Source organism: Phacochoerus africanus, chromosome 3, assembly GCF_016906955.1.
Source record: "Phacochoerus africanus isolate WHEZ1 chromosome 3, ROS_Pafr_v1, whole genome shotgun sequence".
NCBI lineage: Eukaryota > Metazoa > Chordata > Mammalia > Artiodactyla > Suidae > Phacochoerus > Phacochoerus africanus.
This window is the reverse complement of record NC_062546.1, coordinates 104441991-104469887: the sequence shown is the minus strand read 5'-3', so window position 1 is coordinate 104469887 and position 27897 is coordinate 104441991. Positions and strand designations below refer to the sequence as shown.

Sequence of the window (27897 nt, the reverse complement as noted above, 5' to 3'; positions counted from 1 at the left end):
CACAGCTATAAATGATTATGGTTCTCAGATTTCTTGGTCACAATATTTGATGGAGCAATACCAGAGAATAACATTTTTAATGTGCTTAAGATAGTCCACGTTAGAATTTTATATCCTTTTGAATAATCATTTAACACAATGGTAAAAAAAAAAACAGAAAAAATATAATGAATAGAAGAAAAGTTAATGTATCAGATTAATAATACCCAATTATAATAATGGATATAATTGATAATTAGTATAATTACATTATACTAATTATTATTCATGCTCTATCCAAAATTTATTGAGATAATTTTAAACACCAAGTATTATTTTAAGTTCTTTATATACTAATAAATTATTCACATCAATCCTACATGGAGAAGAGAGGTTCACCAAAGTAGATCTGATAGGCAGTCAAGAGCTACCTCCATAGTAAGCCTTCTGTAAGATAAATGTGAGACAGGTCTTAAATACAAACCATCTGTTCCTTGTTACCTTTCTGAGTCTTTCCTTGATGAAAGCTTGTTTACAGACGTTATCTCTGAGAAAAGGTCCTTGAGTGTTGTTTCAGTGGAGGTAGAAACCTCTATTTTTAAGGAGTTTTTAATTTTGGTCACCTGTCCTTTTGTGTTCTCTCCCACAGGAAAAAAAAGTCAATTCCTGGTTGAGTCCAGTTGTGGATAAAACCAGATACTTCCTTTAAAAGGACTGGCACTAGCTGGTTGGCCCTCACAAGGAAATGTGTACAAAACATAGAGCTTTATAGTTTGTTTCTCAGACAAATCATGCACACATTTCTCCTAGCATGTGAGTCACATCAAGGAATGATTAAAGAGAGAGAGAGGGATATCAAAGTTAGAGGCCTTGACTTTTCACTTGTTAAGAAATAATAATGGTTGGTTAACTAGCCAGAAGACTGCAATCAAGTAACAAAATAGCTAAGGAAAGGTAGCTTAAAAAGAAAAGAGTGTGCAGATTCAAGCATGGCCAGAGTCATCTAAATCTAGTTCTATATGTCTTGGATGGAAGCTGGTCATGCCCTGCAATTGCCGTCTTGAACCAAAGCACTCTGTGGCAGAAGCTCTTTCCATCCAAAGACCATTTGCCTCTAAAAAATTCTTAAGAATCCCTAATTTTAAATCTCCTAAAGGAATGTCAGTTCTATTGTCAGTGGGTTAAGTTGCATGTCTTTTTCAGCTAGGACACATGAAAAACCTAGGTTTTTAGTTTTTCAAGTTTAACTGCTTTGTCAGTGGTAAAAATTACCCAAGAGTTTCCATTGCGAGTCCTAGACCTTTTTTTTTTTTCCCTTTAAGTGTCTTTTCCATATGACAGAGTCTCTGTTTCTTAGGTCATACAGAGGCCACCTCTGAGAAGATGGAGGAAATGCAACTCGTAACTGTTGGTGATAAGATTGGTTATAGTGCAGGAATCCCCTGACAGTGTTTTGCCACATCAGCTCAAAGAGAGGTAGAGCCCCAAATTGGCAGAAGAATATGCAACCTTAAAGGGAGATCTGGAACATGATTTTTGTGGGTTTTGTTTGTTGGGCTACATTGTTGGGCTGTGGTATTGGCCTGCACAATACCACATTTGTGGTCACATTTGTGGCCCATGGAAGTGCCAGGGCTAGGGGATGAATCGGAGCTGCAGCTGCAGGCCAATACCACAGCCCAACAATGTAGGATCCAAGCTGTATCCTATACCACAGATCACAGCAATGCTAGATCATTAACCCTCTGAGTGAGGCCAGGGATTACACCCACATCCTCATGAAGTCTCTGTCGGGTCCTTAACCAGTTGAGCCACACAGGAACTCCCTGGGACATGTTTTTATTGCAAGAGTCAATGAACACTCATTTAAGTTCAGAAATACCACTGACTTTCTCTGCTTTCCTGAGGATTGGAAGTGATAGAGACAATACAGTTTCTGAGTAAAGAGCAAGGATTTGCAAAGTTCTATAGTAATTAGTCCAGTACAGTGAGTGCATCTATTAGTGGAAAAACAAGTTAGATTTTCCAGATTGGAAACATAAAGTCAGGCAACTTTTTTGCTACCGTCACAACCATGCTTTTCCAGCAAACAAAAGTTTGGTTCCATCTTACAAATGAGCACTTGGTGTGTAGGATATCCAAATGCCATGGCAAAGTATAATTGTCAAACCCATTTGTATGTGTTCAAAGGTGTCCTTAGACTTGAGTTCTCCTCCAAGTCCCATCTTTACAGACTTACGGGATTAATCTGGTACAGGCAAGGCATGCAACAAGAGACAGCCTCACCAAACTTAATACAATTATTCCAAAAACACTGATAAAGTATAGTAATCAATTTTCCCCCCCTTGGGTTGGGTAATTTGGGATAAAATGCTTGCAAGGTTCCAACTGAAGCCTTCTGGTGACACCAAACAGTCACTCTGAAGGTGACAAAGATGACCCCACATGATGTTTCTTCATAACTCTTTTCATCCTCCAAATCAGGCTGTGTCACAAAGAATATTCCTCAGTAGGAGTCTTTGGAATTTGAAGGGTATATGGAAATTGAGTGCTTGATAGTAAATTAGAGTAGCTTTCATTGATTCCCACTTCTTTTTTTCCTCAAGGAGTTGGAGGTCTGGCAATGGGACTGTTTTCCATTCTAGCCTTCGTTTGTGTATTAAATCCCATATCTGTGACTTAACACCATTCAGAAAAAGTGAGGCAAGAGCTGTAGTCATATCATGTCCAAGATGTACACCTGAACATTTGCTAAATGTGTTAAAGAGCCTATCCTTAAAGTGTCCAATATGTTCATCTTTTTTATTTTGGAGTGTGGTCTCCAAAAATGTTGTCTAATATCTATAGTTCCTCTAAATTCCTCTGGTTTTATTACAGAATTTGAGATTTCTTAAGTCAGACTCAAGGTATTCACAGTGCCTTTTCCATTCAATTTTATTGCACATGTAGTTCCTAATAACATGTAAATGAACTGATGTAGCTCTGGGAGCCCAGGATCACGTGGTCCTAGAATTATTGTAAATTGCCCTCTAAATTTCTGCCAACCCTGCTGGGCTTTAGAAAGTCTTTGAAAATCACTCTCAGGTCAGACCATGATCAGAGTTTAAATTCCACCAAAGGGGCTATTCCAATCTGGTTAACTTTCAGAGCCAATTCAACTTTTAGAGTTTCTGGCTGGCCAGAGGGAAAGGAAGTTACTCAGAAGTATTGCTGGGGCAAAGAGAGGGTCAAAGTATGGAAGACAGATAGTAAGAAAAAAGCTTTTAAATTCAAGTTGTGATTTGGGCAGATCTAAAAGAGAGGTGATCTCTTATACTTTTCATTTGTCTCTTCCACAGAATAGTTAGAGAGGCAACTGTGGAATCTGAATCCCCCTTGCAAGCTCTCTTGAAGCAATACAAAAAAAAAAAATACAGCTCACTGAATGTTTGGAGATCTGCTTCATTTCCACTCTAAGGCACTTCTCAAATGAACAATTCTACTCTTATGAAACATTTCCCCAGATGGCCACCAGAATAATAATAATAATAATAATATTTTGCTTTTTAGGGCCATACCTGCAGCATATGGAAGTCTCCAGGCTAAGGGTCAAATCAGAGCTGCAGTCGCCAGCATACCCCACAGCCACAGCAACTTGGGATTCGAGCCATGTCTTTAACCTACACCACAGCTCATGACAACACCAGATCCTTAACCACTGAGAGGGACCATGGCAATCCATCCTCCTCCTCAATCATCTTCCTCCTCATGAACTAGTCAGGTTTATTACCGCTGAGCAAAAACAGGAACTCCCACCAGTGGAATTTTAAACCACTGTTGGTAAAATTACACCATTTTAAAAAGAGTTACATCTATTACATATATGTGCAGCGCAGAAATCTGGCCTGCAGGAGACAGGGACTTGGATTTAGCCTGAGACAGACACATGACAGTCTGGCAATGTTCATCAATGAACATCAATGAACATCAAGTTCAATCAATGGTTTGTTCACCGTACATGCTGGACTCTAACTGCTAGGGAACCTATGGCAAACCTGACAAATCTTAAGGTCTTGGAAAGTTTGGACATGAGCTTCCTGCTAAAAACTACCAACAGAAAATAATGAAAAGAGCAGTGACAACAAGCAATGTTGCTAGTAGCAAGGCAGTTTTCCACTGCGGATACACTGTTTTCAAATCCAATCAAAAAAGCAAAGCATTCCTGAAAGAAGATCTTATGGGAGAAAATACGCTCAGCATTCAGTAGCCTGATGAAGAGAAACTGGACCTGAGATCTGACTTGACACTTACCCCATCACTTGTAGGCCTCAGTGTTTTCCTGTTTCTGAATTGACAGCAAGGGACATATCAGGAGGATCTTAGTAGGGTGCCCAGGTTGTTGAACTCCCCTAAATATCAGGAAAAAAACATTTAAGAAAATGAAAGTTATATTTAGTAGAACTTATTGCAGTCAAGGAGAATACTATCTTGACAGAGTCTAAGCAGTGTCTCAGAGTTAAGTCAGAACCAGGATAATTGTAGGACTTTGGGGTCTGGACCCGAGTAGGTTAAAGTGGGTCTGCACAAATGGAGAGCTGAGAGAGACTGGGCAAAGTTCATGATGTAGTAGTTTAGTATTGGTTGACACTGTGAAGTGAGGGGTCTTGATAAGGAAACTGTTATTGATAAGCAGGCTGTTTGCCAAACTGAGATTACCGTCTTTAATATATAGCTTTGTGGGCAGTTCTGAAGCAAGCAGTGGACTTAATTATCAGTTTGCAATCTTATTAGTCCCAGGCTAAAGTTTCCTAGGAGGAACAACTAAATCACATGACCTGTGGTCTATCATCTTATCTAAGTCATGATCATATGGTCTCAATTCTCAAAGACTGATATTTTAATATTAGAGAAAGCAGAATTTCAAGTAAAATCATCAGAGGTTACAAAAATAGACATTAAACACTAGTGAAAGGAAAAATTAGATCAAAAGCTATAGTCATCATGAACATCTCAGATTAGCAATATAGCATCAAATTAAATAGAAATAACTGAAAGAATTACCATTAGAAATAGAAAATAAAGTCTATAATTACAATTGGAGATTTAACAAGTCACTTGCAAATAAGATTTGAATACTATAATTAGTAATCTCGCTTAATATCCAACAAAAAGAGAATATACAGGAAATTAGTTCCTGTAATCAACCATACAGTCACAAAAGAAAGCCTCAATGCATTCATAAAATCAACATAATTAATAGTACAACTAGATATAATAAAATTAAAAATTAATAACAAAATTTTATTAAGTCTGTAAACCAAAAAGAATAAATAAAATAGCTTTCCTCTTAAAGAAAAAAATCATAAGGAAATTAAGATAAATTTACAACTGTTTGACAAAGAAAGCAAAATAGGGCAAAAGTGGCAAATACACAGGTAGAGCAGAATTTAGATGGAAATGTTTATTTTTTTAAACATTTTCATCACAAAATAGAAAGAAAAGACAATCTACGCATTCAACTAAAGAAGTCTGAAATAGAGCAACAAAGTAAAATTAAAGCAAGAAGGAAGGATAACTTAAGTCAGAAATAAACGAACTAAAGAAGGTCAGAATGCACACTGGAGAGCACAGACTGAATGTACTATTATCATTATGCGCCTTCAAACACTATCTTCAAATAAAACAGACACCCAATATGTAAAGCAAATAAGATGTGTCACTCTGGCTGAGGTCTGGGGGAAAGACAACAGGAGCCCTGCTCCCTAACTCCTATTCCTTGATTTCCTCCCACTGAGGAACACATTTTGAAAAATCACTGTTTCAGAAGCTCTGTTGTAAAAAACAGATCCTGTATGAAGTTAGTGACAGATTCACAAATCAGGAAAAAGGACCTTCTTAAGCTTCAAAATATGCTGGTGGTAGAATGCATTTTCTAAGGGGTAAGCAAGCAAGCAAAACAAACAAACAAATACAAATCAAAAAAGCCTTGAAACAACTAATGCAGGACTGCTTCAGATATCGTTGATTTTTTTTTTATTCAAATATACTTTTTTTTCCAGCATTTCCTTTAAACTAATAACTGTGCAGGAAAATAACATTTTTCGAGAGGAAAAAAAACCAGAGCCTGTATGTCTTTAGTGATGTATCTCAAATAAAGCAAATTAATATACATTCTGATTGATATACATGTATCTGATGATACATTCTGATTCTGTTGATTCTGCAGTCTCCACCCTATGCTAGGCCCAGGAATGTGGAAAATGCCTGGGATTCTCAACTTGGTTGCCTGTTAGAACTGTATGCTCACATTTTACCCCTGACCAATTACGTGGAGTCTCTTATGGTACACTCAGGCACGTGTGTTTTAGAAACCTCCTTTTGGTGTTCCAAGTGCAATCGAAATTAAGAATCACTGCCATAGGGAATGCTTAAAAGGATGCTCAGCATCTACTTAAATCCTACCCTAGTCAGTTCTTAGTTCTTCCTCTTCTAGGCTTGATCAGTATCTGAAGACAAATATGGAAAATTAATCAAATGGGCATACAGCAGGAAGATAGGGAGAGCAAAGAGAGCACAGCACCCCCAAACATCTCAATAAGCTGTGTGGATGGACTAACTCTGAGAGGACAGCAGCTAATGAAGATTAAAAACAAAAACAAAACACAGCTCAAATCTCAGGCACAGTGAACCAACCTCACAAATGCAGGGTAACAAGGGACGTGACTAAACAGCAGTACACATGAACAAATCTTGAGTAATTTAATTGAAGTGTAGTGTGTGTGAGTCAACACTAATTTGGCTGCCAGAAAATAAACTCCATCCAAGGCTGCATCAACCAATGTATGATATTTGGACAAGAAAGACCCTTTTTGCATGCTTCTTGGGACACTTTAAGTAGTGAGTCATGTTCTGAGGAGTATACTATCTGAAGAAGATGGAAAATCAGAGTATGGTCGATGAGGGAACTTGTAGCCGTCTTTCAAAAAAGGTGGGGGGCTATTTAGCTGGGAGGAAAGCATAGGGAGAACATCATGCCAGATCTTTTCACAGTATTTGAAGAACTCACATAAGAAAGTTAGGCCAGATTCGTGGTGGAAAATCCAGAAGTCAAAGCCATGGACAGATAGAAGGAATCACTTGTCAGCCAAGTTGACCATCAGAAAGGAAATGGGCAGACACCCAGAACAGTGGGCTCCCTGTCCTTGGTGGCATCTGAGGCTCTGAGTAAGTCGTGGGTGAGGGGAGTTTCAGAACTTGTACATGTGAATCGGTAGGACATTGTCTTCTCCAACCTAAGATTTTATGATCAGTGTATCTAAAGGAACTAGGGAGTCAACGCGGGACTTTTCATGTTCTGTTCTGTGAGCTGCTAAAAGCCTGGAGCTGGGTCGCCTGCATTCAGGCCACCTTGCCTGGGAAAAAGTGGGCTAGCAGGGCAACCAGCCCCTGGTGGTGTTCCAGCGCAGAGATGCTCTCTTTCCACGGATGTCACTTCTTACCAAGAAGTGACATCTTACCATGGGTAAGATGACATGGGTCTCTCTCTCACTCCCTTTCTCAACTTCTTGCAGAAGCTTCTCCTGGAGAGTCTGGCCCTTCTTCCGCCCTGCTACAGGATCTGGATTCCTTAGGGACCCTGGGCATTCACCCCACGGCCTGCACTTCACTCTTGCTCCCCCTCACCCCCAGTTGCCCGTCGCGGGGAAAGAGGGGGCAGCTGCTGATTCCCAGGTCCTGGCGGGGGTCTCGCCTGGTGCTGACTTTCTCTCGCACCTTCTGCAAGTGCGGGCTCCTTCCACACCTGGAGCCTGACGCCAGGAGCCAGGCGGCCCAGCGTCAGACGGGTGCCCGGGCTGCCCGGGACAAAGGGGCAGCTTGGTCCTCCCAGCGCACCTACTTTCTCCCACTCCCCCTGTGCGCTGCGTGGCCGGCGCCTCAGAGCCTGAGCCTAGGCCGCGCCCCAGGCCGCGCTCCCGGGGGGCGGGAGGAGGGGCGCCGGGTGGCGGGGCCGCGGGATGCTCCGGGGAGACGGCTTCCGAGGCGAGTGCGAGGGGAGGGCGGCCGGGCTCTGCACGCTCCCTCCCTCGGCCGCTTTCTCTCACATAAGCGCAGGCAGAGGGCGCGTCAGCCATGCCCTGCCCCTGCGCCCGTCGCCGCCGCGCAGCCCCGCGCCCCAAGCTCCCCGCCTTGCCGCCCGGCGCCCCGCCGCCCTCCTCCCGCCCCGGCGCCGCCGCCGCTCCCGCCACCCCGGCCGCTCGGCTCGCCCCGCTGCGGGGAAGGGGAGGGCGGGGGGCCCGGGGGCGCTGCAGAGCCCGGAGCGCGCGGGGCGTCTCGGCTTGGCCCGCTCTCGCCCCGGAGCGCTCGCAGGGACGCCGAGCAAGGCGCCGTCCGCCCGAGCCCGAGCCTCACCTCGCGGGCCGCCGACGCGGGGCGCTCGGATGTCCGGTTTCCTGTGAGGCTCTCCCCTGACCCCGCCGCCTCTGGGCACCGGCCGGGAGAGCGGCGCGCAGCGTCGGCAGCGCCGAGCCCGGACCCGCTCCCGCCGCCCCGGCTCGCCGCGGGGTCCCCGGGCGGTCCTCGGGGACAGGGCCGAGCGGCGAGCGCAGCCGGGCCGGGCGCGCTCGCCGTGGGTCCACCATGCACTTGCTGGGCTTCTGCTCTCTGGCGTGTTTGCTGCTCGCAGCTGCTCTGCTCTTGGGTCCTCGGCGGGCGCCCGCCGCCGCCGCCTTCGAGTCGGGACTCGGCTTCTCCGACGCGGAGCCGGACGCAGGCGAGGCCAAGGTGGGTGCGCGCCCGCGCGCTGCGGGTCCGACCGCGGGGGCCAAGGGGGGCTGCGGGGCTCGGGGTGCTGAGAGCACCTAGAACCTGTGCAGAGGGTGGGATCGTGTTTCACCTTGTACGCATTGGATCCAGAATGAGCTGAGTGTAAGTTCGCTGAGAGAAAACTTTTCTTCTCCGTTTTCCATAGAAAGTTGTTAACTCTATAGGAAAGTAAGTTATGCGAGTGGAGGGCCCAGAGAGGTGGCTGGTGACAGAGATGGTCTAACCCACTTAGAGGCAGCCCCCCGCCTGTGTGCCCAGCGCGGCTGGGAGCCGGGTTTCATCCTTGGGGAGAGCTCTTTCTTTTCCCAGCAGAGGAGTGGATCCAGACAGCCCAGGGGCTTGAAGGACCAGTCATCCGAGGCTTGTTTCCCGGAGTGGTGTCCTTGTGTGGATCACTGAGAGCTGTGCACAACTTTAGAAACAGTGCAGAGGAATCCAGTAACGGGGCTGGAGGGCATCGGACTTCCCGTGGAAAAGTTGGTCAAACTTGAGATGCAGCAGGATCACAGTCGGGCATGGCTTTTCAACTTCATAAACTAAGCACTTCTGAAACTTGGTCATAAATACTTAAAAGGAAGTTGGATTTTTGCTTGATTTTAAATGAGATGTTTGACTCTGCCTTAAAAAAAAAAAAGTTTGCTCTTCTGAAAGAGTATATATTGACCTAAAAAGTTCTGATCTGACCTAAGGTTGGAGAGTAGGCTTACTAGAGTTCTTGAACTCCTGAAGAGGATTTATATTCCACATAAGATGGGAAGTCTCAGTTCACACACTTACAGTACCCTTGGCTGGAACTAGATTATAGCACTTTGATGGCAAGTGAAGGCCCAGTAGTGTGTAACTGCCAACCTTAAGTTGACTTTATTGATCAGCCTATACTAAATACGTAGAAATTAAATTGCCTTCCCAGGTTTATTTTGAAATACACTTTAAGATTGAGGAGACTGATTTTTAAAAATCAAAATACTTTTGTATTTAAATTTCAAGAAAACTTTTTTTTTTTTGTCTTTTTGCCATTTCTTGGGCCGCTCCTGCGGCATATGGAGGTTCCCAGGCTAGGGGCTGAATTGGAGATGCAGCTTCAGGCCTGTGCTAGAGCCACAGCAACCCAGGATCCAAGCCTTGTCTGCACCACAGCTCACGGCAAAGCCAGATCCTTAACCCACTGAGCAAGGCCAGGGATCGAACCTGCAACCTCATGGTTCCTAGTTGGATTTGTTAACCACTGAGCCACCACGGGACCTCCAGGAAAACATTTTAAGTATTGGAATTGGAATTTGTCATTCAATGGGGTCAAGGGGAAAAAAGCACTGAGTAAAAACATAAACATTCAAGTGCAGAAAAGAGTGCTTACGTGAACTGTACAATAATTTTCAACATAAATATTTACATCGGTATAACTGTTGTCATGAGAATGTTTTCCCATCCTCAGATGCCACAAAAAAATGTATCTTTGCACCCATTAACACTTCTTGTATAATTTGAAATTCTTGGATTTCATGATATCTTTTCACTTTTTATTTCTGCAGAGTCTATTTAAAGTATGACTTAGTAAGGCAATTATTCTCTGTTGCCTGTTATAACTTATTTTGGTTTACAGTAAGAAAGTGTGAAATAGGAGGTGAAATGAGAAGCCTATACTGATAAGCCAAGAGCCTGTGAGAGAGTCACTCACTTCCAGAAGGATCCTGAATGGTTGGGCCCCTGTGTATGCATGCGCTTGTGTTTATGTAAGCATGTGTGTGTTGTGTAGGTGTGTGGTTGAAGGATAATTTATTTTTAATTTTCAAAATTGTCTTCATTAGTGATGATCAAATTTTCCCTCTGCTATCAAGGTGTTTAAGCGTTTTTTGGTTAGCTTTTCATATTTGACCATCTTTTATATATTCTGTATGGTGAATATGGGTCGGTTTTCTATATGCGGTAAGAACTCTTTTTCCATGTGATGAACATCGTTTGAAGACTTGTTCCACAGACCACAAGGCAGTGCACCGAAGTGTTCTCCAGTGGTTGAGAGGAAGCTTGAGAGGGCATGTGTCATTAATGCCTTCCACAAAACTGCTGTGTCCTTGCTGTGAAAGTACCAAGAGACATGGTCCAAAGACTCCATGTCTCTCCCTAGTGGACTAAGCAAGTGTAAGCCCTGAACAGGAGCTGATTGTTAATTTTCTGTGATCCACATAACTCCCAAGAAGAGATTTCAGAAGGTTAAGAGAAGATGCTAGATGTACATAATCCCCAATAAATGCAGATTTTTTTTTTTTGGTAATTTACATTTAGAAAGTATTTTTTAATATTAAATTAGAAAACAGCCCACAAGCTGTGAACTAAGGTTAGCCATCCCATTCTTCACCCCACCCCCAAAGCTATACTAAAAATTGAATGTAAAATCACAGATGGAAACAAGATCTCCTTGTTCTTTCACCTGTAACTGCCTTTTTAATTATCCCTGGTTGTATGACTTACTAAAACCTCCTAAAGTGTTTTTCTCAAGGATGCTTGAGCAGGCAAGTCAACATGAGAAAAGTAAGGCAAGCAAAGTATTGCCTAAGTATATAATTAAAATTAACTAGACATGATGAGAAGAGAAAATATTTCAAATTATCATTAAACTAAAGAAAACTGCAAAAATGTAGAAATGTAGCTCTTTTGCTAGTTACTAACTACAGCCATTTGCCAACAAGAGAATAGGTAGAGTTTACTTTGGTTGTTTAGAGTTGAAATAGTTTTTTTTTTTTAAGTTGGTTTATGATTCAGAAACCAATGGAAGAGTTACTTCATATCATGAAGTATACTTTTATTCCAAAAAGTGAGTTGAACTGGGAATATCAATACTTAGATGTATAGATGTATGTAGTTTTAGAGTAATAAATTCAAGGAGAGCTATCTCATATTGCAGATGCCTTTGTTAATAAAGATTGAACTCAACAAAAGAAAGCTTAAAGATTTTATGGTCTTGTATCGATTAAGAGAATAATCTAGAAGTGAATATTTGCATAGCCAAAAATAATTTGTTTTCTGTTTTACATAAATAACTTTAAATATCCCTACATTTATAGTTGAAATGTTAGAAAGTGATTAGCTTAGTATTAGCATTTGTTACTTTAATGAGAAATAGCTACTTTTATTTAACATAGTAAAAATAAGGTTCATGGAGATTATCACCAAAAATTTCCTAATAGCTATTTTGTAACATGCCATATTTTTTTCCCCATATTTATAATTATGCATACCTTTGTATCTGTTTTTTTATTTACTGTTTCAAATTAATCAGTGGTGATATTTCTCAAAATACCATTTTTGTGCTAACTGCATCTAAAGTCCCCACAGATCTTTAATTTTTTTTCCCCTTACCTGAGACCAACCAAGTCTCTGGACTTAGGTCTAGGAATATACATTTTGGACTAGCATCCTAAGACATTCTCATGCACAATGACAGTCTTAGACTCATTGATCTATGGTATATAATTATGACTAATTTCATTGGTTTATTATATTCATTTTATAAGTGTTGAGTTTGCAGGGTAATCTGTTAAGCATGGAGCATTTTATAAGACACAAACCAGTTTTCTTCTCCTCAAGGAGCTTGCACCTCAGGTAGAAAAAAATAAAGGCAGAAACATAAAAGTACTATGAGTGATCAGGTAAAGAGTACCAAGGCATTGCCTGTGTCCCCAAGTTTGGGCAAGAGAGTCATCCATGCAGCATAGTTGATCTGGGTGCCTTGACCTAAGGCAGAGCCTGAGCTGCAACTCAGGTGGGAATTTCCAGCAGATAACCACATCAAATACAGGCATCCCTTACATGTCTTGGATGGAGTGAGAAGATGAGAGAGCAAGTAAAACTGACTCCGGAGGAATTCTTTAGAGGAACAAGATAGACTTTTAAATAAGAATAAGTTTTAGAGGCGGACAGGGCCACAATGTTTATGGCCTGGACCAGTTTAAGGAATTTGGTGTCATGCTGTGAGTCTTGATCTGAGAGTCCTGATTTAAGCACCTGAAAAACAAGAGGTAGTAAGAAGGCTGTTGGAATCATTTATGGGATCGATTAGCGGTCAGAAGGACTTTTGCTGGGGGCCTGATGTAATTGAAAAACAAAAGGAAAGTGAAAAATAGAACAAAGCAAGAGCAGTGGGACTAGAAGAAAAAGATGTTGCAGAGGAAGAACTCATGGATCTGGTGATTGATTAAAATGAGAGGTATAAGGGAGTGGGAGAAATTAACCTTGGCATCGGTGTTATAGGAAAACATTGGTCCTACTTCTGGGATTAGAAAGGAATCCCTCAGAGAAGGGAAGAGACTGGTTTTCATTGATGGATGCTGGATGCTGAAGGCATTATTCCATAAGTCTCTTAAGATTTTGGGAGTTCCCATTGTGGCTCACAGGAAACGAATCTGACTAGCGTCCATGAGGAGGCAGTTTCAATCCCTGACCTCGGGTTAAGGATCCCGTGTTGCCGTGAGCTGTGATGTTCGTCACAGACACAGCACAGATCCTGAGTTGCTGTGGCTGTGGTGTTGGCCAGCAGCTACAGCTCCGATTCGACCCCTAGCCTGGGAACCTCCATATGCCAAGGATGTGGCCCTAAAAAGAGAAAAAAAAAAAGAAGGAAAAAGAAAAAGATTTTATTAGAGTTAAGACTCTTAGAGAAGTAAAATAAGCTTAACAAATTTATATCCCATTAAAGGGAAATATTTGTCTGGTATCCACCGGACTTAGAACTATTTGAGCTCTTGACAAGTATTATTTCAATCCTTTTAGGAAAATTAGCAGTATGCATACCTTATCACCCTGAATTATAAATGAGAAGGTAAATTTATTCAGGTAAAACAGGCCATCGATGTAGCTGTAATTTTTGATCATTTACTTGCAGCCTGCTCTGTGCTTGGTGTACATCAGAGACATATCATGAAGCAACTTCTCTGATGCACTCCAAATTCCCATACTTTTTGTCAGTAACCAACCATCAGGCATTGGAAAGGAAGTTCAGTACTGGGGACACATGAAGTGTTTGTGAAAGTGGAAGCCTTGGAACCTTCTTGCTCTCTTCACCTCACTCTGCATCAATTTCTGTTAGAGTCACAGAGTTTTACTCCCTAGGACAAGGGCAGAAGATGGTGCAACTGAAGCTTTAGATTCTTGTCCCCTTTTTCTAGGTAGCTGATTCTTTAATGGCAAGTCCACAGCCCTTATGTTTACAGTGTTCCTTAAATTATATGACTAAGTGTTTAGTCAACCTCCTGTCTTCCTCTGAAGGATGTTGGGAGTGTATGTATGGCTTTGGACAAGAAAAGCACAATTCATCTTTCATTTTGGTTTCCACTTCTTTGCATTCTTTCTTTGGAATTGTGAACACCTGCTAGCAGCCATTTGTTCACTAGCCAGTGAATAATCATCACAACTCTTTGCAAGGAAGCAGTTTTCCTTGTCCTTCTAAGTTGATCTGAAAAGGGTGGAGGGTGGTGGATCTGGAAGATTTCTTCCGGGCTCCCCAGGTCAGGGGCTCCTTAGAGGGAGGTCTTGGCCTCCTTGTCATCTGCATGGGTGCTGCCTTGGGTTCTGCTTTGCTCGCTTTCCCATGGTTAAACTACAAAGTCCAAACAAAAGCAAGTTGTTTGAGGATAGGAACCACCTGAATAATTTGCATGAGTAAATTTCAGAAGAAACAATTACATAGACAAATCTAAAATATTTACAGTAAATTTTAGAATTACACTAAATTAACAACTGGGTTGTTTTAGGACACAGGGACTAGTGTGAGAGGAATGAGACTTTGCTGTGCCCCCACCACTGCTGTCATCTTTGGCAACATAGGGATCTCACAGGTTCAGATCACCTTCTGGCTACTATACTTCCCTATGCTGAGAGTAGGTGTTTACATAACATGCAGTTAGGTTATACCTACAATGTCCTGAGTACCTATACATTAATTTCTTTTTGTTTTTCACTGTGTCCAATGAGATGAATGTCATTATATTTCATTAAAGATGATGAATCTAAGATCTTAACCAGGAGCCAGAATAGAGCTTTATAACAATTCAAAGAACAACTCTTGCAGCATATTATTTTAGAAGAGTGCAGTAATGGGTTTGAGCCTTCAGGGTTTGCTAAAGACCCACAGTCCACACTTCCTTCCCTCTGTGAGTTGCAGTGGTGTGCAGGGAGACAGAGAGAAGAATTGCTTTGCAGCCAGGGCCCTTGGTCACATTTATTTGGGCCTCAATACCCCACTTGGAACAATCTGAAAGGAACTTGGACTTTCTTCCAGGTTTTACTACAAGGTGCCCCCTGATTAAAATGGATCATAAATGGCCTAATCCATAGCACTTTTGCAAGAATGGCTGCATATTAGAGGCTTAACAAGAATTCCTGACCATAAGTAAACAGGTTTTCTAAGTTGCACTAATGTGACTTAGGTGAAAGATTGTGGTCTTACCTATGTCAAGTGACCTTTCAGGAATCCTTGAATTTGGAAAAAACAGACTTTGGTTGCAGAAGCATTATACCTCCTCCAACCTCTAAGCATGCGTCATACCCCCTGTCCCAGAACACCTTATATCTGGTGGATACACATTCTCTAAACACCGTGCAGGTCTACTTTTGTTGCAGAACATTTATTTTTCATTTCAGATCTGTACATTGGAAATCAAGGTAATGTTGATTTTTCACATTAGAAAAAACAGATGTAGCAGAAAACTTGAAACAGTGAGAGATAATAGTTCATTTGATTTATAGTGTAATTCTAAAATTTACTGTAAATATTTTAGATTTGTCTATGTAATTGTTTGTTCTGAGATTTACTCATGCAGATTATTCAGGTGGTTCCTATCCTCAAACAATTTGCTTTTGTTCAGACTTTGTAGTTTAACCATGGGAAAGAAGAAGGAATTATGGCTATTTAACTTGCTTTATTGGACACCCATCACAGAACCAGATAGGTGCCTTAAAATGCCTTTGCTGGTGTTCTCTTCTACTTTTTCTGGTACTGTTGGTGCCCTAGTAGCGTTCAGATGTTGGAAGGGATCCATGATGCTTCCTTTTTTGCAGTTCTGAAAACCCAGAGCTTGTTTTCATAAATTATTTGGTGCTATGCCTTTGATCTGATCTGACACAAAGCTCTTTATAGTCTTTACTTATCCTCTAAGTTTGATTGTATCTAAACTCCATTGAAGAAATAGTAATGTATTTATTTATGAGATGTGACCAAGGACCCTGCTGTGGGGGTCAGGGGAAGAGAATTAAAATGTATGTATATGTAGTGGGTTTCTGGAAAAATTCTGGGATCTGAAGTTCATGCAGTCCCAGGGGCTTATGGTAATGGACTGGATTGAAGAGCTGTTCTTTTCCAAACGGCTTCCTTGCTGCAGTGACAGCCTGGAAGGGAAATTGAAGGACTTAAGAAGGAGTTCCTGTGGACACCCCAACCTCCACTTTACCCATTAGAACCAGGTTAATGTACTTTTTACTCCACATTCTCATATTTAAGTCTACTTCAGTTCAGGAGCATTTTAATTAATTGTCTCTAGCAGTAGCTTCAGTTCTAAGCAGGAAATTGCAAATGTAGTGAGTGGTACAAAAAACGTAGAGTGATTCCTGTCTGTAACAAGTGTATCATCACTTTTGAGAAACAAGACACTTACTTTACTCATTAAAAATACCAGAAATGGGAGTTCCCGTCGTGGCGCAGTGGTTAACGAATCCGACTAGGAACCATGAGGTTGCGGGTTTGGTCCCTGCCCTTGCTCAGTGGGTTAACGATCCGGCATTGCCGTGAGCTGTGGTGTAGGTTGCAGACGCGGCTCGGATCCCGCGTTGCTGTGGCTCTGGCGTAGGCCGGTGGCTACAGCTCCGATTCAACCCCTAGCCTGGGAACCTCCATATGCCACGGGAGCGGCCCAAGAAATAGCAACAACAACAACAATAACAACAACAAAAGACAAAAAAAAACAAAAAAAAACAGAAATGGGAAGTTCTCATTGTGGCACAGTGGGAAACGAATCCAACTAGTTATCTGTGAGGTTATGGTTTCAATCCCTATTCTCACTCAGTGGGTTGGAAATTTTGCATTGCTGTGAGCTGTGGAATAGGTCTCAGACACAACTCAGATCCCAAGTTGCTGTGGCTGTGACATAGGTGAGCAGCTGCAGCTCCAGTTCAACCCCTAGCCTGAGAACTTCTATATGCCTCAGGTGTGGCCCTAAAAAGCAAAAAACAAATAAATAAAAACAAAACTGGAAATGAGTTAAACTATAAATGCAGACAGTATGAGATTTTGTAAGAGTCTCCTGCTTCACCAGAAGTTGTTGATGAGCTTTCTGGGGGTTGGATGGGCCAGCATGGGAAAGTTGGGATGAGGCTGAGTCAGAATGGGGTTGGATGGGGCTGTTACGAAAGAAAGGATGGAAGATATTCCAGATATTGAAGTGTGGGAGCCAAGTATAGAGGCAGGTAATGTTGTCAGTGAGGTGGTTAAGGGGTTTTTCGGCAACTGGGAGCAGACCCAGTTGCCCAAACAACTGGCTGAAGGGTTCGGAGCTTTAAGGGAAATGAAGGGAACATTGTAGAAAGTGTAAGAAACCAAAGAGCAGGACCCATGGTTGAAAGTGGGTTGAAAGCAATGGGGGCCACTGAAGATTCTTCAATGATATGTTGAAAGTGGTATTTTAAGAAGCTTAATCTGGCATCCCTGTGCAGAAGTGGCTAGAAAAGTGGACTAGAAGCTGGTCAACAATTTCCCAGATGCCATTTTCAATAGCAGGCTTCTTTGAGGTATCTGGCAGTGACTGCTCTTCTCATTCCAGTGGCCACCCATGTGTGTTATTTGAACTCCTTATATGCTCCGGACTTCTGATGATGATAGTGATGACCACTTAAGTAATGTAAGCACCCATCACTGTAACACCAGAAACATTTATAAAATATGTTAATAATGGTCATCTTTGCTCTCATGGCTTAAATCCCAAACACAGCAAGCAGTGTAAACCGTGGTCATGCTTAGATACACACGTGTACAAACACACACATTCACCACACCTCTTTTTTTTTCCTCTCTCTCTCTTTTTTTTTTTTTTTTGTCTTTCTAGGGCTGCATCTGTGGCATTTGGAAGTTCTTAGGCTAGTGGTTGAATCAGAGCTGTAGCTGCCGGCTTCGCCACAGCAACAGCAACTGGGATCCGAGGCATATCTGCGGCCTATAACACAGCTTACCACAAGGCCAGATCCTTAACAAACTGATCCTGTCCAATGATCGAACCCACATCCTCATGGATACTAGTCGGGTTCATTACCACTGAACCACAGCAGGATCTCCTGTACACTTACTTCGTAATGGTTCTTCTAATTGCCATCATTGACTTATGTGTTCTTTCTTGACTAGCTAAATATTATTAGACAACCTATGGAAAGACTATAAAAATTGTAATATATGAGATTAGCTTATCCATGGTTTATACTCTTACTTCTAAGTCAGCTGGTATTTTTTTTTTTTTTTTAAAGAGTGAGATAATCCTAAAGTGTCCTAGCAGTTTCTTCATTTCAGATCTGCTTGCAAGTATTCCTACTAAAGGTAAGACCAGAAATCGGGCGGAAATTTATCAAGTAAATCATATAATTACTTTGTAGTTGCTATTTTATTTTATTTGCTTTTTAGGGCAACACCTGCGTCATACAGAATTTCCCAGGCTAGGGATTGAATCGGAGCTATAGCTGCGGGCCTACACCACAGCCACAGCAATGCAGTAGTATCCAAGCCATGTCTGTGATACCGCAGCTCAATGCCAGATCCTTGACCCACTGAGAGGCCAAGGATGGAACCAACATCCTCATGGATACCAGTCTTGGATTCATTTCCGCTGCACTACAACAGAAACTCCCTGTTTTAGTGGGTTTTTTTAATGTGGTGGAAAAATCAGACTCAAAAGACAACTATTATAAAATGAATGTAATGAAATAAGAAATATTTAGATGTGCAGCCTTGTGTAAATAACAACATTTCAGAGTTTAAAAGTCAGACTTTACAACAAGGTCAATTTCAACATTGTACTCGTTTGGACAAGTGGGGAGAAGATGAATATTTTGGAGTATATCAGACGTGGTTTGTCATTTCTATACTTGTAAAGATTTTAATTAGTCATTTATTTTGTAATTTATTTCACCTTAAAACTTGGTCCCCAAGTTATCATTTTCTCCACCTCTTATGCAGTAATATTACATGCTTGATAAGTGGTGGGAGCTGGAAACAAATATATATGTATATTTGTTTATACTTTAATTCATATATATATGAATATATGTACCTATATGTGTACATATATTTATTTATATATATGTATATATACACACATATATGAAATCTCTCTTAGAACTATGACTGGCATATAGTAAGCATTCTGTACATTTTTTTTTGTTAAATAGATAGTTCTCATCATCAGAAAAATACCATAGCCGTAAGTGCTGTATCCTAGACATGTGAAGTAACTGATGTTCTTCAGAGTGATTCTTCAGCACCTTCCCACTTAATACATCACATGTTTTTAAATTATAAGCATACTGGCAATTGTCCTGATCTCTGCAGTATGGGAATAGGGTATAATATTGATGTTTGATTTTGAGACAGTTGGGAAAAATCCAAGGCGTTTAATCATTCCATGTAGGGAGGCTGTGTATTGTACATCTGCTTATAATACACTTCTGCCTCTCCTGTGTGCCTGGATTTGTGTCTATCCTTGAGGGTGACAGCTCTGGCCATAGGCCACAAAGTCAAGAAACAGAGGGTGATGGTCATGCCCTAAAGTGCTCCATACCTAAGTCACTGGGTAAAAAAGACTTTGGTACACAGGGTATTATGATGGCACATCATTTCACATGAATTCATCCAGAATACTTTCAGAGCTTAAATACTCTCAGGTTTAATTCTCCATTAAAGAAAAGGACTGTTGTTGCTACTTTAATCTGTAGACATCTCAAGTCTTTATGTTATTAGTCAGCATAGGAGAGAGAGAAATGTATGTTCCAAATTTATAGTGAAATCAGCATATCTAAAAGATGAAAAATATACTTTCACCAAATAAACTATAATTAAAGTGTAATAGAAGTTTATATGTATGAGTTAAACTTGTGTAATTTTGTCCAGGAAGTATGATTGCCCTGCTCCTTTGGGGTGCTTTTCCGGAATGACATCCAGTAAAGTATCCCATCTATGTTATCACTGAGATGAATCTTAGAGCAAATACTTTCCTTCTTATAGGGTAAGTCTGGGCTGCTTGAGTTCCCTGACTTGCTCATAAGAGTTGATTTTGTTTGATGATTCTGGCTGCCAGTTTGCCAGACAATCAGTAAACACAGAATTTCTTGGTGCTGAACACTTGATGGTGATGGGAGTGCCATTGGAAGTGTGTGAGAAGATGTGAAGAGGACATTCAAAATAAGTGGTGGACGTAGTGCCCAGCTCTCCATGAGCTAAGAACATATTTTTACAAAATAACATCTTGAAAGTATTCTCTTTCTTAGGATTCCAACTTGGATGTTAGTTGGAGTGTGTTAGGAACTTCTGATCAGATACCATATTTCTAAACAGATTATTTTTTTCTGACTGAATTTGGAAGGAAAAATGGAACCCTAAATTGACACTCAGCCAATATGGAAATGAATAAAGAATTAGATAATACATTATATAAATCTACACATATTCATGTATATTATCCATACAAATCCATATGCAGAGACTGGTATGATCTTTTTTTAAATTGATTTTTGTATTTTTATTTTGGGAATACAACTGTATATGATTATATAAAATGAAGTTTTATATTTCAGTACTGTTGTATTTCTCTAGTTATTGTATTCAGCTTTAAATTTTAATTAATTTTCTTCACAGTAATTTTTTATTCCTGTTGTTTTTTCTAATAAAAATGCTACACTTATTTTTTTGGGGGGGTCAGAAACAGTTAAAGTAATATTGCTTATTTAATATTCTTTTGTATGTAGAGAACAGATTCATAAATAAATAATATTTTTGCTTCAACTTGCTTGAATACTTGAAACAGATGAAAAGTTTCCAAAAAAAAAAAAAAAGAGTACTCTTTTGATATTGTAGTTGTTTGGGAAGATTCTCCGATGCTATTTGGAGACAAGCAAGGCTTACTCCCTTTTGGGAACTGGCTGAGAGTGTGGAGGTGACTGCTTATCACCTCCACAGGCACCTGGTATTTAAAGGTTTAATACCTTTTTCTGAAATGGCAGAGGTAATTACCTTATTTTAAAAGATGTGTTGGTACTGGCCCTATAACCTTTCCTTAAGAAAATAGTACATTTTTTTTCTTTTCTTTGTTTACACTTAAATGGAATCTTTCTCTTCACCCCATTATCAACTCCCCAAGTTCAAACAAAGAATGGATACTTTTGGCAAATTAAATAGAATTAATCTTAAAGAAAATGGCTTTTTTTTTTTTTTTTTTTTAGGCTAGGGGTTGAATCAGAGCTGCAGGTGCAGGCCTACGCCATAGCCACAGCAATGCAGGATCCAAGCCGAGTCTATGACCTATACCACAGCTCACGACAACACTGGATCCTTAACCCACTGAGTGAGGCCAGGGATTAAACCTGTGTCCTCATGGATACTAGTTGGGTTCGTTACCGCTGAGCCGCAACGGCAACTCCGAGTCTTGATTTTCTTTTAATTGGGGTGACCACACAGCTGCCATGAATTTTATGATTAAATTCCTATAATCTGTAAAAGAGATTGTTATTTCCTCTCACTCAAAGTTCCTTGGAAATAGTTAATATTAAATGCCAGACGTGAAGCTGTATTAAACCACTATGGTTTACTTTACTACAATAGCATTGCCTACTTGGAATATTTTTAATTCCTTCTTTTTTGTTTGTGTCTGCTCTGTGTATTTAGTTACTTTATCCTTTTGAAAGCCTTCTTCCAAGTTTACGTTTTGAAAAATGGAACACTTGTTTAGACTCATGTTTGCTTATGGGTCATGACATTTATGATTTCCCTAAAAAACAAACAAATTCTTATGTCTCAGATTCAAAGCTTTAGCTTTGGTATAATAGTGATTCATTGTTTGTTCTGTTTGAATCTTAACTCTTCTAATTTTGTTGTCCATCCATGACAAATTAGAATTTTATCAAGGCCCAAATTATTCATGAGTCATGATCATTATACTTAAAGTTGGTAATTTGAAGCTGCTTTAGACACACAGATTAAGCAAATAATGATGTCATAAATTTTAGTGCAAATGATTTTCTTTTCCTCCTAAATATTGAAGCCTGCTCTCTTGGAGACTTATTCTGTTTTACTTTAGGGAAACTCACCCTTGTGTCAAGGCCACATGTGCATAGCACACCACCTCCCATCTTATCCATGGGTTCTACATTTGCAGATTCAACCCAGCCAGTTGATTGGATATGGGAGGGCTGACTCTTCTACACTATTTATAGAATAAGGGACTTGAGCATCCATGGATTTCAGTATTTGAAGGGGTCCTGGAACAAATCCCCCCTGATACCTAAGGGTGAACTGTATTCACTGTCATCTAGGATACCATGACACATAACTTCGTGAGTTAAGGATAAAAATGTTTATAATCAGTGTTACCTTTTTGCATCATGCTTACCTGACATTGCAGGCTCTTTTTGTCTTAGACTGGGAACATAGTCACACTGAGGACCTCAAGCTTCCTCTAGCAGAAAACACCTGTGATTCAGATTCTGCCTTTGTATGCCAATTTTTTAAATTAAAGGTTTGCCCTTAATGTAGATTTTAGTTTTATTGCACCTCTGCCCTGTGTCTACAGTGGAAGGAGGGAGGGGAGCACACGTGCCTGTTTTGCCTCACATATTAGCTATTAGTTTCACTTCTCTTAGAGCTGGACCTGTGTTTCCCACTTCCAGGTCTGACTTAGATTAATATTAATTTGACTTCCTATTCAAAATTGGAATGGTAATTTATCAACTAAGATACATACTAAAATTAAATCTGTGATATTCAGATGAACTATAAGCTGTGGCATATGCACTGCGTGTGACACATGGATATTAAATACTAGTTTAGTGAGTGGGTTATAACAGTTTTAATAGCTAGTTCTGTAAAATGCCAACCAGTCAGTTTCCATCAATCTGAACTTTAAGAGCTTCAGTTAAAAATATATATGTTTAAAGCCTTTCAATTTTCGATAAACTATCACCAAGACATCATAAACATGGCTTTCTGTATGTGTTGCTATGAGTTTCGTTGGGACCCAATGCTGCATGATTTTACCAGTAGTTCATTGGAATATTGCAATCTGTCCATATTTAGGTTCATTCTTTTTCAGAACAGTTTCTACTTTGCTAAGCCTAAACTACTATCACTTTTGTTCATTAAAGCCATTTTTTAAAAACTATGTAGGTGCTTTGCTTTCCCACTGATATGAGCTGGTCTGTCCTATGTGCTATAGGAAAAATATACAGTAATTCCAGGATCATGGTCTCCCTTGAAGGTTAAAAAGACTCCTGATTTAGGAATTAATATTTCCTTCCCAAGCAAAGTATCTCACCTGATTTGCATTTCTGGAATTTCTTAGAGTAATTTAAATTTGAACTTAAATTCTTTTGAAAATCAGATTCCACAGGCCTGTCGTCATTTCACCTCAATACTTCTTCCCACTGTTTTGATGCATAAATGATGTTTTTATATTATGGTGGGTTCAAATTTAGTGTAATATTAGCTGGTTGACGGCTTGAAAAACTTACTGCATATATTGCATTCATAAATATAGAAGTGTGCTATATCTATCTTCTCTCTATATATATATACCATAATGCATTTAGTGTGAAGAATCAAAATTTTTTCCAAATTCTCATTAGATTGTTTGTTTTTGTTTTATTTGTTTTTTGGTTTTAGTGTGAAGAATCAAAATTTTTTCCAAATTCTCATTAGATTGTTTGTTTTTGTTTTATTTGTTTTTTGGTTTTAGTGGTAGGAAAGGAAGTCAGTCTTTGGGACCATGTAAAATTTATAACGTTTGTCAGACCAATTCATTCCCTTGGCTACAATTTGAAATCAGAGTTTTCAGGATATATCTAAGGTATTTAAGGAGAAAGAATATTTGAAAATGAGACACTCAGGACATTGAAAAGGTAAGTTCTTATGCATGTAGAGCAGAGGGTGTTTTGCCTCAGAGCAAATGTTTTGCAGCAGGGAGTTGAAGCATAGTTAAAATACATCTGGGTTATGTTTACTTATCAAAACTTGACTTCTACTTGATGAGACTGGTAATTAAGAGACGAACAGGTTTGCAATAGTCCTTATAAGTCTTTAGTTGTCCACCAAAATAACTTGTTCTCAAGGCTAGATGATTTAATCAAAATGGTTTAATTAGGTGATCTCTATTTAATCAACATTTGATTTTAATAGGTGTAGTGCTAAATAATTTGGGATTGCAGGCTCTGATTGTTGGGGGAAGAATACTTTTCCTTTTTTATTTAGGGCATCTTAAAAATAACAATTTTCTCTCTAATAACATCCTTTTGTAGAAGAGGGTCCTTTTATTTGCTTTTTAAATTATTTTTTCTTATGTTTTTTCTTTACTTTTGGCATTGTCTTTCTTATCTCCAATTATGATTGTGAGCAAATAGCAACAGAAATGCTTTATGACTTCCAGCATGGTTTAGTCATCAAAGCTCACTAGCAAATGCATGTACCATGAGAAAAGTTGGCCACAATTTGACCATCAGATTGTGAATTATTAGTATCTTCTGTTCCCCAATTGTCATTTTGCTCCCATTCTGATTAAAATTCAATATTTTGCTGATTATAATTGTGGGTAAAATAAAAATCGGTTTGATTTTGAACTATAAACAGAAAAGACGAGTTCTTAGATCTGAAGAATTATTTAGACCTTGATTATAACTTCAAGCAGAATGAGCTAAAGAATTAAATTTCTAGGCATATTCCAGCTATGAAATAGATACCTCAGGCATACCAAGAGTAGCTTTTATAACTGTATCTGTCACTTTCTAAGGTTTATTAATTTGTTCACCAAGAAGTTATTCCCTTCTGTGTGCCAGTGTTTAAAGTATTGAATAAAATCTGAGAAAAACAATTCTATAAAATTCCAAGATGTAAACTTTTTACATCATTAAAACTTTTATGTCAATATAAGAGTGACTTTTTTAATGGGACATAAATATAGGCAAGAACTTAAACAAAAAGTGACAGCTACTTGGAAAAGCTATTATGATGCTCATGCAGTGGTTTTTAAAATTCAGTAAATTTAATACATCTCCTGTCCAGTAATGCCAAATAATAAGGATCAAAGTATGAAATATTTTTAATGAAATGAACAACACTAACTGGGTTATTCATAATTGAAAACATTAATTAAAGGTACATAATCTAATAACTATAAATAGTGATACTTTGTTAATCTTTTACAACTTAAATCCAACTTCTTCATTTTGATACAGAACAAAAAAGACAAAACCAAATAAAATATAATGAAACCATAATAACAGTAATGATGATGATGATGACGATTGGGGCATAGCGTCATATTTTACTTGATAAAAGACAGCCCTTTACTAGGGTTTGGTCCAGTGAGGGTCAAGATCAGGCAGAGATGACTCTTCTCTGTCTTTACATGTTCCCTTTCCCTTTTGCTGAAGCTCTTGGAAGATAGGTCAGTGGGTGGCCTTGGCAACATCTATGAAATATCACAGGGTGCAGAAGTACTGCTTTTCTCCTTTCAGACTTTGTCGTTTAGGCCTCGGTTCTACTGGTTCATATTCCTTTTCTTTGTGTAATTCAAAGGATTAATTGGAAATTTTAAATGTAGTTGGGACCAAACTGTGGTCGAGGTCTCCTGTATCCAGTTTTAAAAAGTTTATTTCCTAGATTTCTTTGCAGCTGTCATTGCCATAGGGCACTTCTGGTCAGTGACATCCAAAAGACAAAATCTTCCTGTTTTATTTTCTCCCCTAAAAATCAGAAAATCCCTTATAATTAAAAAATTATGCTTATCAGAACACTTTTAGACTTATATGGTCTAAATTTTTTATAATTATTAACATGAGCCTGTGACAATAGAGAGACTTTATAAATTTGTACTATGTCCTCAATCTGTTGAGTTTAGAGCCAAAATAATTGGATCTGTGTGTGTGTGTGTGTGTGTGTGTGTGTGTGTGTGTTTACCATTTCTAGGGCCGCTTCTGTGGCATATGGAGGTTCCCAGGCTACGGGTCTAATTGGAGCTACACCAGAGCCACAGCAACAAGGGATCCGAGCCACGTCTGCAACCTACACCACTGCTCACGGCAATGCCGGATCCTTAACCCACTGAGCAAGGCCAGGGATTGAACCCGCAACCTCATGGTTCCTAGTCGGATTCGTTAACCACTGAGCCACGACGGGAACTCCAATTGAATCTTTATAGCTAACACTCTCTGCCTTGCTGGTAGATTTTTTTTAAATGTTATGTTTGTATTTTGTTCAGTAACCACATTCCGAATAAATAAATGTTCTATTAGGAAGGTCCTACCTTTTGTTCCTCCTCATTGTTAAACGTGTTAATGCCTTGGGAATGACCCTTGGCCAACTCAAATGGTTTGGAAAATGGTAACTAGAGTGAACAGGGAGAGAGGATTCTCATGGGATTTAGAGAGAAAGTTGGCTGAGAAATCTCAGAACTGCTGGAAAAAAATGTGCAAACAAGAAAGTATTTTCATGTCTTCATTCAGATTAATGAATAGTTAAATACCTGGACTATTTAAAAATTGTGTTTGAGTCTAGGCTTTTACAAGCCTGAATTTTGTCATCATAGCATCAAGATGGGAAAATAGCAAAGAACGCTAATTTAAATTTAAAACAGCTGGAAATACAATGCATAGTGTACACGACTATCTTCTCATCTATCAACAAGTGCTTACAGATGCCACATGAACTCTTTTGACTGCCATCATAAAATTCAGTGGAATGTGGTGAGGTGATTCAAAATATGTGACTGGCTAACATAGATTGTCGGTTCTTAAGAAATACTCTTTCCAACACAAATTTTAAATCCATGCAACTTCTTTAATACTAATGAAGAGTTTTTCAGGTTAACCTTTTGGGAAAAAAATCACCGTCAAATAATAAATAAAGGATATATAACCTCAGTTTAAGTTTTTTCAAAAATATAATAATAGCTTATTTATAAACACACTTTTCTTTCAGTTAGATATATATTTTTTCTCAGCTGAAAGATTTTGGAGCTGTAGTAATGTGGAATGATTCAGGATTTTATACCTGGCAAGCCTTCTCTCTGAGGGTTGCTGGCTTCCCCTTGGACCTGTGGACTTACTTTCCTCTACCCCAGGGTAAATGTCTTAAATTCCTTTCTGCCACATGATTGCTCATCTGGTAGATTGACTGTGAGTGAGCAGTATTCCCGCAGTTCACTCCCTATGCTCAAGCGTTTTGGCCATACTAGTTATTAAAACCTGGTCAGTCGTGATTTGGGTCTGAGGCTGGACCAGTTAGGATACACTTACCTGGCAATCTAGAGAATTCGAATCAAGATAAGTCATGTGCAGGAAGCAACCTTAAGTAAAGCATGTGTTTTCATGTATTCCTTCAAGACATAATCTGGACCATGAAGTGTTTTTTGCTTAATGCGTTTACATAAGGAGATCATTTTGATTTCTAGAATTGGTCATATTTTTTTCATATCAGAATTCTTCGATATTTAAATTTTCAGTTTCCTATTCTTCTGTTTTAACATGTGTAGTCATTTTATATATGCAAAGATAGTTTTTTTTTTACCGCAAAAATAAGTGTTCCACAAACTATGCATATGAAGACCATTGGGTATAATGAAATACAGTTGTTCAGTCACCATGCAGTTTTCTAAAATAAAAATTCTTTGATTTTGTCTTCTGAAGTTATTAGTGACATACTAATTTCTATCATATTTAAAATCTAAGACTCTTAGAGGTAATCTTCACAATTATTGCTGAGTGTGATAATTCAAAATATCAACTAGAATTTTTATTTTACGTGCAGTTTCAGTCTATTAACATTATATGCTAATGATATATTATGTAGTTCTATAACAAATTATTCAAGAATTGCAAGTAATGGCAAGT

At 39.4% G+C, this 27897-nt stretch overlaps 1 protein-coding gene across 1 annotated transcript in view; it reads left to right on the top strand.

The window, feature by feature from the left end:
- The first annotated feature begins 8484 nt into the window (after window positions 1–8484).
- VEGFC (vascular endothelial growth factor C) overlaps window positions 8485–27897 on the top strand; it is a 94966-nt gene continuing 75553 nt past the window's right edge. Inside the window, exon 1 of the mRNA XM_047772291.1 lies at window positions 8485–8739. Within this exon, the coding sequence (XP_047628247.1) occupies window positions 8596–8739 (144 nt within the window). The 5' untranslated portion in view covers window positions 8485–8595. The remainder of the gene's footprint in view (window positions 8740–27897) is intronic.